Genomic DNA, 15,613 nt, shown 5'->3' with positions numbered 1-15,613 from the left:
AGACTCTTAGACTCCAATCATCTGAGGTGTTGGGAGCGACTCCAGGCTCCAGTGGTTCCCTCCAAATCCCATTCAGACTAGGAACTGTGGGATATCTGAACTATCCACAGCTGTAGGTCCAGCTGGCATTTCCAGAGCCACTGAAAATGAACAAAAAATAATTATTTAAAATGACTGAATAGGACTTTTAATGACTGAAAGATAAATATTTGAATTCATCCTAAATTGTGTATATTAGGAAATGATGTCGTTATTGAAAAACTTGAATCCTTTCCATCACCTTTTGCTGCCACCAGCTCCCTATGTGAACTACATCCGAAAAGATCCAGGTGCTCCTTGCTCTTTGACGGAGGCTCTGGAGTATCTTCAGGTTGATGTCCTAGAAGACCTGATCGAGAAGGACAGTCTGGCAGCCAGTCAGAAGCAGCCTCCTAAACACAAGCCCCATAACTTCACTGTGGTTGCCATGGAGGGTTGCCACTCATTTATCATCCTGGACTGGGCCCGCCCATTGAAGGATGACATGGTATCAGGTAAGAAATGTTGCTTCAAATCTTAAAGTTGAAATTATTATATGCATTGATTTTTATTTTTTTTTCTCTTTTGTTGCCAAGAAATCATCCTATATCTTCTTCATGGTTATTGTTAACTTATTTGGTCAATGTTGTAATGACAGTGTTATGCAAATTAGTCCTAGTCAACATCCACTTGCTAGATTCCATGTTCTGACTAGAATACAAACTTAATGACACAATGATTCAAAATGTGAATATTGTGAAGGGAGAGGTGTCTTACATTGCTAACTGTGTATAAGCAACACTGTGTGAACTTGATAAAAAATGTCTTGTATTAATTATCACATGAAATCCAGGGCTATAGCATTTTTTCTTGAATAGTAGAGTCTGTTCAGAAACATCCAAAAAGAGATTTATCCATCCATCCATCCATTTTCTATACCGCTTATCCGTCATGGTCATGGGGGAGCTGGAGCCTATCCCAGCTGACTATGGGCGACAGGCAGGATACATCCTGGACTGGTCGCCAGTCAATCGCAGGGTCCTCAAATTTAGGGGAATTCAAATATCAGTTCTATTATGTTGCACAAATAATCTTCATACAGACCAGAGGGAGGGCTCTGTTGACATTTCACCATACAGAAGATGTCCTGTGATTCATCAGCCTCTCATCTTTTGTGGTTTAAGATAAGACTTTAACATGTTACCAGCATCCCTCCTGACTCACTTTTTAAGAACTCACTCCAGCAGTTTATTGTGAATAAATCATGAAAAAAATACACGGAATGTGCCTCCTGAGCTGCGACAGCTTCTCAGGGAAAACTAAAATTCCTGTGACCCTAGAAAGTGACATATGGAAAAAAGGAAGAGAGAGATGTAGTATGAGATGTATGAGATGTAGTGGACTATCAGCGTTAGCAGCCTGGCCAGCTAGTGAACCAGTGTATGTTGTTTTTGGCAGGAAAACACAACCTCCTGATCATGCTCTCGGATTGTCCGTCCTCTGATGTTTAAAACAGAAAGATGAGCTGTACTGTCACCAGTGTTTTCTTTTGCTCTTTCTTTCCATCTCGTCGCTCACACACTCTTGATACTTTCTGTATTACTCTGAAGAATTTCCATCCATAATTTGTCTGGACATTTTTGCATTTTTCTCCCATTTCAGTTACTTTCTCTGGGATTTTCTTTTATTTTACAAACCATTTTGCATCACAGAAACTAATTTCTTGCAATGCTGATAAAGTGCTGTTAGAATCAGAATTCCTTTATTTATCCCTGGAGGGAAATTCTTGACTGTTATGTATGATATCAAAGATAAGTTGGCCAAAACACCATGAACTTTGTACTTATCGTGTGATTTTTTCTTAATGTCCTCAGACTTAAGTACTACATTGTCGTACTTTAATAAATAAAATTAAACTGTAGTACTTAAGTATTGCAAAGGAATATGGCCCAAATACAGCAGTTGTGATCTGATCCACACTCATATCAACCCTGTCTTCTTGTAATTCCATACAACTAATTTGCAACATCAAATACATTTACAAGGAAAATGCAGTTGCTGCCTAGATTATGTTCAGAGACAACGTTTATTTTACTGGATGAAACGCTGCATTTATGTGCCACACTGGACTCACAAGGATGTGGTTGGGGTGGATGGCAGGCATACAAAGTGCAAGACTGTGATGCCAGAAACCACAGTTTGAGTCCAGACTGCGGTCTTTGGTCAGGTTTAGGCAACAAAAGCAATTTTGTTTATTTATTTATTTATTTTAACAAATATATTATTGTTCTGTTTCAAACATTTGTGTGCCTTTCCACTTAGATTAATTCATTTCTTTTCTTCATTAAGATAAAACACAATTGGTTAGCAGTACATTCCCTGATAAACAATTCCAGGGAACAAGGCTATGCACATGCAGATACAGTAGACATAGGTTACACATGGAAATACAATCACAAGGCTGTTTTAGTTATTTGGGAGTGTTTGCACAACATTGTGTTAGGAGTTATGGGTCACAGCTTTCAAAACAAGTGGATGGAAACAGCTGTGGGCAAGTGGACTCAGGAGATGAAGGACGTTGGTATGAGTTTCTGAACCCAACTTCTGGTTCCATTTACTGTGATGCGTTGAGGACCATTTGCTTAAAAGTTTTGGGCAAAGCAAGCACATTATTCACTGAGTATTATAGGTGCAGCATTTGGCAAAAAGGACCTTGGGAAATATTTAATACATTTATCCCTGAAGTAGGAAAAAATGGAGCACAGAGGCAGATGGCAAAGGCAAAAGTCTAAATTCTACTGTCAAATCATCAGTTTAACAGCATAGAAAGGAGAAGAAATGAAAAAACAAAGCAAGAAAAACAAAGTAGCTAGTATTTCCCTTCTCTCTTGTCAGCAGCCAGCTGTGTTGGTGTGGCTCCAGTAAAAATAGAAACTCAGATTCAAACGTCCAGTAGAAACAGTTTGTAGTTTGATGTGCAGCAGAGCTGAGCTCCATAATTTTAAAGTGAGTGATGAAGAGCCTGACCTGAGGTTGCTTACCGGATTCTAAGGATTAGTCTGCGTGACTGAGAAGAAGAAGAGGAAAACAGACAGCAGGTTACAGAAAATGCCAGGCCTGCAGTTTTTCTTTAGTTAGATTTATATGGGGGACCACCTACTCACTAAATACCTGAAAAGATAAATATTTGTGGTATGTGGTACTTAATATTCATATGTCATGGAAGTTCAAGGTTGATGAAGCAACTTGAACTTAGTTAGCTTTTGTGCTAAGCTAACTGGCTGCTGATAGATAACAGCTCTCTCAAAAAGTCTAGGCAAAGGAATGTAAAAGTCTCAAAATATCAAATTGTTCTTTTAATGTTAAACTTCTCACATGTTAAAACTTGATATAAACATATACTAGCTGTGTGACAGCTACTGTGAAACCGACGAGATCAGCTCTTTATTTTGCATCATTGCAGGCTACATGGTCCACAGTGCTTCATATGACGACGTCCTCAAAAACAGATGGTCCTCTAGGTCCTCCAGCGGGACGCACCTGCCTGTGGAGAATCTCAAGCCCAACTCGAGGTAACACATGACCACCTGCTGTGTGTTTATATTACTATGTATACACACACCTGGTCCAGCGATTTGCAGTGTCAGCTCACGCTTGGGAGTCATAGGAAACAAGGACCTGAACTTGCAAACAAAGATTAGTTTGGTTATAAGATCCCTTACGCTGACCTGTGTGTAGTGTTTATGATCATGTTGCTGCCTCGGGTGCTGGTGCTTGGCTGTGGTTTGGAAGTGTTTATTTCTGCTTGGGAGCGTTTATGTCATTATCCCATCATCACATAATGCACGGAGTTTACATCTTGTCTGATTGATTGTGTGTGAGTTCATGTACTGTACTAATCAGAGCAGAGTGGGAGTTGGATACTGATACTGTAATGTTTGTAGATGAATTCAGAAAAAACCCTCAGGATGAAGTGAGGCAGGTTAAGAAACACGTGAATCTGCACCAGGATGGGACATGTTGAAAAACCTTGAAAAATTCAGTGGAACATAAATACAGCACACATTAGGTGATGCGTGTGCACAGAAACAGACATCTCGGTCTGTTTCAGTTTTTAGAGCTTGTTTCCACAACCCTGTTTCATGAGATATGGGTCATGGCTTTCAAAATAAATGCATGGAAACAGCTCTTAGCAGGTGGACTCAAGCGAAGGGACGTGTTCTTAGCTAAAACTTATTTCTTGTTCCACTTAGTGCTATGCAATATGCACAATTTGCTTCAACGCTCTAAGTATAAATGCTGCAGATAAACATTTTAAAGTGCTCTAGCCTCTTCGCTGATCCTGTTTGATCAATTTATGTGAGCCAAAAGGATCAAAGCAGGCATGTCTTCTCATTCCCTGGTCGCCATATGGTGGATGCCCACAGTTGGGTTGAGTTAAATGCAGAGTTTCACTACATTCTACTTAGTGTGATTATATGTGACAAATACAGATTCTTCTTCTCCTTTTTCTTCTTTATTTATCTTTAAGTTGAAATATGATGGAAGTTAGATAATATTAACTATAAAAACCGTCTTGATGAAGCACCGACCTGCACTAGAAGATAGATGAATATGTGTCAAGCACAAAGGTGAAACCACAAGTAAGCAGTTAATCACAAAAACATCAAAGTACTTCCTGGAACTGTGAAATGTCTGTGGACCACAAACAGTTAAGATGGGCTGCAATCTACTTAAATATAAGGCTGTTTTTCCAGACACTCCATATATCTGTACAAATGAGATGAGAGATTTAGTATATTTTTATACTCCTGTGACATATAACCAACTAGATACTGTCCAAAAAGTCCTGAGGTGATCCTTCCCCATCTGGTACTCCATAAAAAAGTATTTATGCATTCTTTTTACAAAGTAATCTAACTATTATCGGGTGGAAAAACAGTTTCAGATGTGTGAGTTCATCAGGGACAGAGGTATCTTCTTGCCTGATAAAAGCACAACTCTGTCTGTGGTGTTATGATAGGCATTTCATCTTGGGCCTTAGGAAACAAAACACCTGCTGCTGAACACAAACAGCAGAGCTGCGTGCACGGATAAAGTTTTCCACCAGTCTGCAAAGAGAGTTTCCCTCCCTGGCAACCAGTTTGTATCCATGATAGTGCGTCTCCTGTGGTTACGGTTGATCCTGGGATGGTTTATGGGACGCTGTTGGCATTTCCCATGCTGCAGGCGCCTTCTGGTTGACAGAAATACTGAGCTACTACAGTCCTAAACACACACATATGTATGTTCTCCCACATGTGGACAAAATGCCTTGGATCTACAAGTTTTCCTGCTCATAAGATTTATAATTGGAATGAATTAAAAAGGACTTTAAAACTTGAACACATAAATTTTTATCATTGGACCGTCAGATGAGAGATGCCTGTGATTGTTAAATCTGCAAGAGAAACTGTCAAATATTTCATGATTTGCTGAGAATTCGCTGCTCTTTTTTGATTTACATTAAAGTGAGCTGGTTCTCTTTGTTGGTTGGGAGAAACAAGACATTTTATAGGCTTTAGGAAGTACCTTTAAGCATTTTCACTTTTCTTTGGTGATTTATAGACCAAAAAAAATAACAAAATAGACCAAAAATGATGAAAATAATCGCTCTAGTCTTATTTTGCTGTAATCATGTCTCGCTTGCACAGGGAATCTAGAAAAGTTTTATATGAGATCCCTACAGCTGTGTTGCGTATTTGAAAACTTAAACTTCGTGCTTGAATGTCTTTCAAATAGTTTTAAGTTTATAATCGTCTTGTACAAGTTCCCTAGTTGTCGTGGCTGAACTATCATGTACACTGAGGAGCATGTAATATGGCCAGGCTGAGTCTGGGCTGGCAGCATGTGCATTTGCCACATATATTTCGATCTGAAGAGAAGACAAGAAGAGCGATGTCCTGAATGAAGTTTCAAATGACTACCTTGGCTTAAAGTGGCATCTTGTGGTCAATTCTCTGTTTTTATATTTTGGCTCACATATTTTTTTCCTCTTTTTTCTTTCTTTCTTTTTTTTTTTTTTTTTTGTACGTACGTCTCCAATTTCTTCTTTCATTACATCATCTCTCTCCAGCTGCCTTGCTGTCTATACTCTGGTCACTGCTGTCACGTGGCTGTGGTGATTGGATCCAGGCCTCGTAGCTATACGTGGTGAAAGTTTTTGGCTAGGAACTGACAGACCGTGAACTTATTGTATGCGACCTTGCAGGCTGGAGGAAAAGACATAACGGCACAACACATCAGCCATCTACTGTGGAAAAGTTTACAGACTCCCAAAGCTGTCACTGACTTTTGTTTTTGAACTGATAGGATTTAATAATTCCTCCACTACCCGTAGACAAAGTGAGCTCACTGCACAACTTTTTTCTGCTCTTTTGTTGAGAAAGCTTCTGTCATAAAGTAAATCTCTCAGTGAGAAATTTCTCTTTTGAGGATTCTTTCTTCAGCCAAGAACTAAGAACTTCAGCATACGTTTATCCATGTGCTTTACTTTTTCCACTTCCCTCCTCTCTTCTGTCTTTCATTCTTATCCTTCCTCCTATCTGTTTATCTCCACTTGTCTGGATGTCTCTTTTTCCCCTCATCGCCCTTTCCTCCACTCTCCGTCCCTCCATCTCCCTTCAACATGAGCCAAATAGTCATTTTATTGTGCTGTGCTCACTTTGGACTCATACCAATAGAAAACAGGCTACTCCTAAATCAGACTAAAGCAAGACCAGTCATCTGCTATGGTCATTGACGTTTTCCTCACTTTCACCCAGTCACAACAAAACTGGCAGAATGAAATGATAAATGCTTTATCTCTCATAAAATCTTTGTGATGTGGTTTGTTGTCATTCAGGTACTACTTTAAAGTGCAAGCCAAGAATGTGTTTGGTTTGGGACCAATCAGCGAAACGCTCACCTATGTCACTGAATCAGGTGTGTATCCTGTCAAACACCTGCAAAGACAAACTTTGAGATGCCCCATTGATTACAGTTCAACCCTCAGCCGAGATTTTCTGCTGTCCTGCAGGATGCAGGCACTTAAACAAAATGTCTTGGTGATTTTATTGCCATGCAGGATTTTTGAATATAAAACCATCCTTGCAGTAGACACAGATTACCAGATGTGCTACTGTCTTATGAGTATTATGGGTTTTTCATTCTCAAAATCAGGTGAACACATTAAACTTTGTAGAACAGTCTGTGTGCTTTTCCTCCCTTGTGAAATGATCACATTCTTTCTTTCAGACGATCCTCTTCTTATTGAAAGACCACCTGGTAAGTCCATATGCCAACTGCACATCTCTAATTCAACAAACAATGTCCTACCAAAGTTGCACTGAGGGTTTTAAAAAGAGAGGCGCCATTCTCGGAGGACGACATAACAGAATATATTTCTCTGTGGATTTTCACTCCTCAGCCATTTCCAATCAGTGGCACTTCTTTGATTGCTACAGCAGTTTTACTAGCTAACAATCCACTGGCCCATATTAGATTATCACAGAAACAAAGTGTAATGCACATGTTGGTCAATAAATATAAAGAATGCATTTCAGGAATCCCAAGGATTGCTGCCTACTGCCCTATAAACAAATAATTAAATAGATCATAACATCTAGGCTACCTCGGATATTACTTTCCTGTTCAGCTTTACGGACAAATATGTCTGTTCATAGGATGTATATTTTACAGCCACAACATAATGCTTGTCCTCCTCTGTTCCCTGCTCCTCAGGTGGAGAACCAATCTGGATCCCCTTTACCTTCAAGTATAACCCAGCCCACAGCAGCTGTAAGGGCAGCCAGTATGTCAAGCGGACATGGTACAGGAAGTTTGTTGGCGTGGTTTTGTGTAACTCTCTGCGATATAAGATCTTCATGGGAGATGGTCTTAGAGGTAACATTTGACTTTTATGTTGCGATAATCAACATTATATAGTTAAAACTGTCCTAATACCCACTTCTCCTTTTTGCTTCACAGACCCCTTTTACAGTATAGGAGATACATTTGGCCAGGGGGAGGACCACTGCCAGTTTGTGGACTCCTACAGGGATGGGAGAACAGGTCCGGCCTACCTCTCAAGTGGTCTGCCCTCAGCACAAGGTAAACAAGGACACAGTCTACACACATTGATCATTTGTGGCTGTGATGTTTAGACATAAGCTACAATTTTTCTATCAAGGTTACATTAGCCCAGTGTGGTTATGTACTTGAAAGAAGGAGATGTTATGAAAACCTTCTCTTGATGGTGTGTTTGACAGCCTTGAGAGCCAACTGTTTAACAGCAACAATTTCAATACAAGAAAACTTCAAATACCAGTATTTACTAACTGTTTGCCCTATGGGTTTCGATTGCCCGGTGACATATCTTGTGTAGACATTATTTTTGGTAAACAGACTTACCATGTTGCAAAAGTACTGTGTTTTACTTGTATTTCAATGTTAACAGTGACCTAATTCTACATTTTTCCTGGTGTCAGCAAATCTGACAATAAAAGCAGAACAAGCAATCCTTCCCTGTTTGTGGCAGTCATCAACAAGCCCGGTGGTTTTCCTACTGATATATAGTACATTATATAGTACTTCAAAAATAATTCACAAATATATCTTGTTGTTTTTAAAGAGGCTCCTTGGTTTTTCACAAACTTTGCTCAAACAGGAGGAAATAGTGAATTTGTTTGGGACTATTTGTGGCTGTGGAGTAATACAATTTAGGTGCTTTTGGGTGAGTATTTGCAGCAGGAGGAAAGTGTATGTGCGATTGATTTTTAAAATAAGCCACAGGACCATGTTAAGTGTAAGGAACAGGTCGCCCAGTGCAAAAGTGTGAGTCATTGATGTGCTTTTAATCATTTTTGGACAACAATGGAAATCTACGGCACAAAGGAATGAGCTAAATTAGGCTTCGGCTACACAGAAAACTTATTACTAGGATGAAGTCATTGTCTTTTCATGGGATTTGTTTAACAAGAAAAGTACAGAACTTCACAAACCTTTAAAATGCGAGAGGCTCTTGAAGACTGTAGAATTGTCATAAAGTGAAGCAGAGAAATAACAAAATCATTACAAGTGCAAAATGGTGATTATAACCAGACATGCACACTCTTTACTGCATTCAAGTCTCACGATACATTTCCATAAATGGCTATGAATAGCGTTTTCATTTGTTTCTTCTGCAGGATTTTATCGTGCATACAGACAGGAGCCAGTTACATTTGGAGTTATTGGCCGACGCACACCCCATCCATTCGTGGGCTGGTATGAATGTGGGGTACCAATCCCTGGGAAGTGGTAACACAGGAGGAGAAGGAGACCTTGTTATCAAGGGCAATCCTTTTGCATCCTGCCGCAGGCTCTTATTGTCACTGGTCCAGCCCTTACAAACAAACTTTTGCCTGCCGCAATGAAAAGACACCACTACGAATTTATTACAGCTTCACAGAAAGAGAATATAGTACTTTAAAATAACTCAATGTATGTCATTACCATGCACTTTTGATATAAAGCAGTCTGTATATGAGGGAAAAAAAGAAGCATGTGTGCTCTTGCTTAGTTTAACTCTTTTCTGAAAGTGAAAGCGATCCCAGAGACAGGTTTTCACCCAGTGTTATTTATCTCGTCATTACTGCACACACTCGGTCAAACAAGTGACATTGGACCAAAGCACAAGCTGCAAAGCAAACTGTAAGAATGGGCACTCAAGGTGTGTATAGGTCTGTTAATTTTCAGTCGTGAGATTTGTATTTCATAATGTAACGGCTTCTGACAGCCACCTTTTGTTTGTTTATTTGTGTTTTAAAAACCATCATACTGTCTACTTTTTAACATCCTTTGGTATTCACTAGAATTCATTAAAAGTTACTGTGTAAGATTTGTATGTATACAGACAATAAAAGGCCAAATATTTGCTCAGGAACTGTGGGAGATTGAATAAAGGTGCTATGGAAACCACAGCAATCCAAAAACATGAATCATATCATATTCTCCCGCTACCACGTTCTTTTCCAGGAAAAGCTCCCGCACGTGATCCAGATCTATACTTAATCAACTTAATGGAAGATCTGAGTAACAGAAAATGTTTGGTTGAGCCAGTTGGAACAGCAACTGTTAAAATCAGATGAAATGTCAAAAACAACATATTGTGGACAGAGACAGATGAGGGGAAAAGAATGAGGAAAAAAAAGAAAATGTCACTTCATGAGCAAATGTGGACATGACAGTCAGAGTGTTAACATATTGCCACATAAATATCCAGACTTGTGCTTTTCTTATATCATAATTTGGCTTGAAATCAGTGGCGGGAAGTACATTTATTCAAGCACTGTTCTAAAGTATAGAAATTTGTTTATTTAAAAAAATATGTTTCAGTGAGATACCTTGTCTTTTATTCCATGTTATACTCAAACAGTGTTCTTTCTACTCCATAATACATTTAACTGGCACCTGTACTACCAGTGACTTTTCAAATTGTGTGTTATGTGTACTGTGTGTTTGTACTAATATGTGACTTGCTGGGCTGTTTATCTGCAGAATGAGTACTTTTACTCACTGGTGGTGATGATGATATATTTCCTTTATTAAAAAATAGTCCATTACAAGTACAAGCCCTCCTCTGAGAATGTTACTGAATTGAAAGTATGTAAGTAAAGTCAGTATACTGTTCTCAAAATACCAAAAGTAAAAGTATTCATAATGGAAAAAAGGAACCCCGTGAGTGTTCTGGTATTCAGTTTCATATTATTGGATTATAATAGCATTATTTATGCATTTATGTGTAAATAGCCTTTTACTGTTTAATGATTTTGTTTTAGGTAATATAATATATCAAAATATATCATTTTATAAATTCATGCATGTTTTTGTGATTAAATTCTGCAGTGTAAGTGTTGTTGTAAAATAGATAGAGCAGTCAAAAGTACAGTATTTAAACATACAAGTATATCAAATTTGTACTTAAATACTTTACAATACAATATACTTTTGATGCTTTGAAGTTATGCTGATAACTTTAAATGCAGGGCTTTTACTTGTAAGGGAATATTTTTACATTGTTTTGTTTATATTCAAGTAAAGGCTCTGAATGCTTCTTCCACCTCTTCTTGAAATGATACTTACATCTTTGGTGTAAAATTTGGAAATGCAGAACCGTCATGGATATCATTTTTAAACTGAGTACTAATCCAATTATCTAGTGGAGTTGTTGGAATTTGCTTCTAATGTTGATGAATTGAGATAACATCTTTCACAAGGCTTAGGATTTCATTTTCATGCCCAGAGCCAGTTACTGAGCTCAGATTTTACAACGTTGTTTGAGCACGAATTATAGCCAATCTGTATAAAATAACTGACAAAAAAGGAAAAGTAAGATAATAAATGGGTCAGCGCTTCAAAACACCAGGTGGAAAATATTTCATGGATGAGGCTTAATGAATGGAGGGGTTCATTTTATACGTGTTTCCAATTAATCATTACTCCAGTTATGAGATTTTTAGATTTATTTTCAACAATGAGATTGATTGCTCTTACCTTAAAGCCCACAGGAGCCCCAGTGTTGCCATTTTCAGTGCTTGCCTGAAACAGATTACAACTGTCAGTTTTGACTCAGTGAGTGAAACTGATGATATACAGTAATAGCCAGGCTACTCGTTTTCAACACATACTGCACAAATCTCCCTCACAGCAAAAAGTATCACTCTTATTAATCCCCACCATTCCTCCAGGAATGGAATAGAATTTTAATAAGCCACAAGAGCTGAGATAAACTGTCCATCCATCACTGCCGCACCTAATGCAACACTGATATTTGAGCCAAGAACGGGATTCAAATGTCACTCAGATTATTGCAAGAAATATAGATGTAGAAGTGCAGAACCCCACTCCCCTCCCTCCTCATGCTCTTGCTTCCCTTATTTTACTTTTTACTCTGCACAGTGTCAAAGATCGAACCTGCAAGATTTATCTGGGCAGCACATTCAGTAGCTTGTTGAAGTTGGCTCCCATGTGCCAAGATAGTCAGGTTTAAAAGACATTAAATGCAGAGGGAGTTCACAGTTGGCATGAAATACCTCCCCTGGGCAGTGATGCCTAGCTAATGATTGTTTTTAGAGTGACGGCTGACCAATTCGTCAACACATTGCTGAATGGTTATCAGATTTCAAACATATTTTCCAGGTAAGCTATGTGTGAATTTAAGCCTTTGCAATTATGTGTTGTCAGAGAGTGATGAGCCTCATGCTGCCCCAAAATATTTTCATTGGCAGCAAGTTGCAGTGCCATTTGACCTGAGCAGAGAACAACAATATTTGACCTGCTCTTAGAGAAAGAGACTAAAGATGGACAAGGAAATATAAAAAAAATTAATCTTTATCTGTGAAAGGGTTTTTTGCTTGAGAGAATCAGATGAAATGGAAAATAAAGGGGTTTGGGGGGGGGAAAGAAGAGACTGGAGGATAAACACGTGTACATGAAGGCCACCACATCTGCTACAGATGTTAGAGAGTCATTGGCCTTTTTCTGTTTAGACTCGTATGTCTGCGTGTGTGTCCCGGTCAGAAGTGATGGCTGCCATCAGGGGGAAGAAGAAGAATAGATAAATCATTACCAATAATATGGGACAACATCAGAGTCGCAAGCAGGAAAGCAGGACTGTGTTTCAAGATTTAAACTCTGTTGTACAGAGGCATTACTCTCTTGGAAAGACCTGAAACGTAGTATTTAGAGCGTGCAATGCTGAAACTCATAATTTAGAAACTAAAATCAGTCCTTAAGAGTTTTGACGTTACACACACAGACAGACAGAAGAAGACAGATGAAGCCTGCCTGTAAATGACACCAAATAAGGCAGATACTCTCAGTACAGGTTTTTATAATGTAAATATTAAATTACAAACATTTACCTGCTTAGGGCTGTGTCTCTATAGCCTTCCAAGATCTCTTCAATTGAAAATCCACATTTGGTGTTTGGTGGATTGTTTGATTTTGGATGTATGGTGATAACGTTAGTTGATTCATAAAATGAAGGAAAATAACTGATTTGTGACAACCTGTTTGAATAACACTTCGATCTATGGGCTTGGGGTAGAGTGTCAGGTGTTTTCAAGTCAAAAGGCTCACAAGTACAAGTGAAGTCATGAGTCTCTGATGTCAAAACCCAAGCAGAGCTGCAAGTTTTTTATTTATTATGTCAAGCTGAGTCAAAAGTCATCAAATCTATGACTCGAATTTGACTCAAGTTCAAGTCGTGTGACTTGAGTCCACACATCTGGTGCTATGGGTAACCACAGACATTTACTGAGGGGCCAACACTTGACCTAAGCATCAAACAAGCTTATTAACTGATCCAACTGCTCTCTGGAGGCAAAAGAGAAGAAACATGTAAATGTCAAATTCAAAATTTGTACAAGTGTAACAGAGCCCAAACGACTCCCTAGAACATTTTTCTTCAAGTATAAATTTCATTTTTGTCATGTTTACAAATACTCTCTTGGAACTAGTGATCAGTATTGTACTCAGTTATGGCTGCACTTCTACTCCCCCTTGAAGTTCCTATTTGAAGCCACATTTATATCATGTATGCACTTTTAGGTGGAGGCTGCGTTCATTTAAACTGGGTGGTCTTAGTTGGGCCCCTTGGGGAAAAATATGTGCTCCATGCACCAGTGCAATAGACAGAGTTCGGCTAACAAAACATAGAATTGTTGATTTTGTTGTCATTTTCTCTTCTCATTAAGAATTTACTTGTCATTCTTCAGCCTTAAACTTTGGATCAAGAACTGGACTGTGATTGGTTGCATCTGCTTTGATCAAAGGGTGCAGCCAAAGGTTGACATCAGAAGACAGAAGGAAATGGTGACCACCCTCGACATCAACCCCATGTGCGCATACACACACACACACACACACACACACACACACACACACACACACACTCCATCCCTTTTAAATTCGCTCAGTGATAACTAAATTTCACATATTTTCAGCCAATTAAACACAATGACATCCATCCATAAAAACATGGCACTAAAACATCATATGTCAGCTATTTTCCAGTGTGTGTCAGATCTTCTGTAATAGTTTTCAGTCAAGGTCTGTGAGCACAGCAAACTGCAGATCCTTCATATAAAAAAAGGACAAAAGGCCACGCTTACTTGATTGAGTCCAGGCCCAGCTGACTTTCCACAACTGGATCTTACATTATAAATTCAACTACTTTTCAAGAAAAAAACTCATTTCCATACATTTGAATATAGCACAAAACTGCTTAATTATAGGAGCATTAAAATCTCATAAGCAAAAATGTGTGGTTGTGAAAGAATGCAGGTCTTCTAAGTGTTTTCCACAAGCTGCTTTTTTGTTTCTTTTTTGATAGAAGTGGGTCACGCTATTTGGGCTGGAAAAAGTTAGGCTTCATTCTAGGGAGCTGAAATCATTGCAAGAAGAATCAGTTGAAAGGTTGAAAGGAGGCAAAAGCCAAGGGAAGGGAAACAATAAGAACTAGATACAATCAAGAATCTTACAAGCAATGTCATATTTCTGTTATTTGTGTACAGAAGTATTTAAGCAAACAATACTTGATAGGCTGTGAAAGTGCTGTCCTTTTGTTGGATCCCTTTCCCTTCATTGTATAAAATTGCTTGTTTAAGTGGAATCAAGTAAAATTATTTGTAAAGACGTCGAAGTAAGTGATGTAATTCACACGGTTGTGATTGCATTGCTTTGTGGAGCAGTTGGCACCTGCTTGAGGCTTTTTCATCCCTGTATGATCAGTTCAATAATCTAATATGGCATCTTGGTCAGCAGCCCTGAGCTTCAAGTCATGACGCACTACATACCCTTCTAGTGTCAGATTTAAACGTGCAGAGCAAAAAATAAATATTCAACATCTGATCACACATCTGGTTTTTCAAATTAAAGCTTACCGAGAAACATTTTACATGTCATGATATGTAGATTTTTGGACTGTTACGAGTATTACTGTGAAATGGTTGCAGTTTAGGCACAAAAATTGCATGGTTAGGTTCAAGAAACGGTTGTGTTTTGCATTACAATGCCATCCTCATAGTAAGAAGTGTTTTGGTTCAAACCTTGCTGTGTGCAGTTAGCATGTTCCCTGTAGGTACTCCAGCCTTCTCCCACAGACCAATGGCATGCACGTTTGATTATTTTGTGACTTTAAAATGCCTGTAGGTGTGAATGGTTGTTTGCTTGTCAGCCCTGTGATGAACTGGCAACTTGTCCAGGGTCCCGCCCCATTCACCACTGTGCACAGGATAAGCAGTGATAGAAAATGGTTGGATGGATAAGTATGATAGCTACACAACTTCACCTCACTTACATAACTTACATTACGTAACTCACTTAGTTATGTTGACATTTACACACAGGACACAACCCCTTGTCTCTTTGACTATTTTGCTGTTTATGCTACTACACGAGAAGTCTGGCCACTCCATACTACGTTTGACTCACTGGGAGTGAGATTGAACTGGCTCGACATGATGACGAGGGCAGTGAGAGTGAACCATCACAGTAAGTTGTAGGCTACAAAACCTAAACAATGAGCTGAAAG

General features: G+C 38.8%; 1 protein-coding gene across 3 annotated transcripts in view; it reads left to right on the top strand.

Annotated features, from left to right (window-relative positions):
- The window catches only part of fndc1 (fibronectin type III domain containing 1), a 33,254-nt gene extending 21,659 nt beyond the window's left edge, over window positions 1–11,595 (top strand). For 2 of the 3 annotated variants that reach the window (XM_046373509.1, XM_046373508.1), the window contains 7 exons: window positions 297–533; window positions 3,482–3,590; window positions 6,902–6,981; window positions 7,294–7,323; window positions 7,780–7,941; window positions 8,026–8,148; window positions 9,225–11,595. In XM_046373509.1, coding sequence (XP_046229465.1) covers window positions 297–533; window positions 3,482–3,590; window positions 6,902–6,981; window positions 7,294–7,323; window positions 7,780–7,941; window positions 8,026–8,148; window positions 9,225–9,340 — 857 coding nt within the window. In that variant the 3' untranslated portion in view covers window positions 9,341–11,595. The remainder of the gene's footprint in view (window positions 1–296; window positions 534–3,481; window positions 3,591–6,901; window positions 6,982–7,293; window positions 7,324–7,779; window positions 7,942–8,025; window positions 8,149–9,224) is intronic. The other variant, XM_046373510.1, reaches the window with a different exon arrangement.
- Window positions 11,596–15,613: the final 4,018 nt, after the last annotated feature.

Source organism: Scatophagus argus, chromosome 19, assembly GCF_020382885.2.
Source record: "Scatophagus argus isolate fScaArg1 chromosome 19, fScaArg1.pri, whole genome shotgun sequence".
Taxonomy (NCBI): domain Eukaryota; kingdom Metazoa; phylum Chordata; class Actinopteri; family Scatophagidae; genus Scatophagus; species Scatophagus argus.
This window is presented reverse-complemented; position numbering and strand designations above follow the sequence as displayed.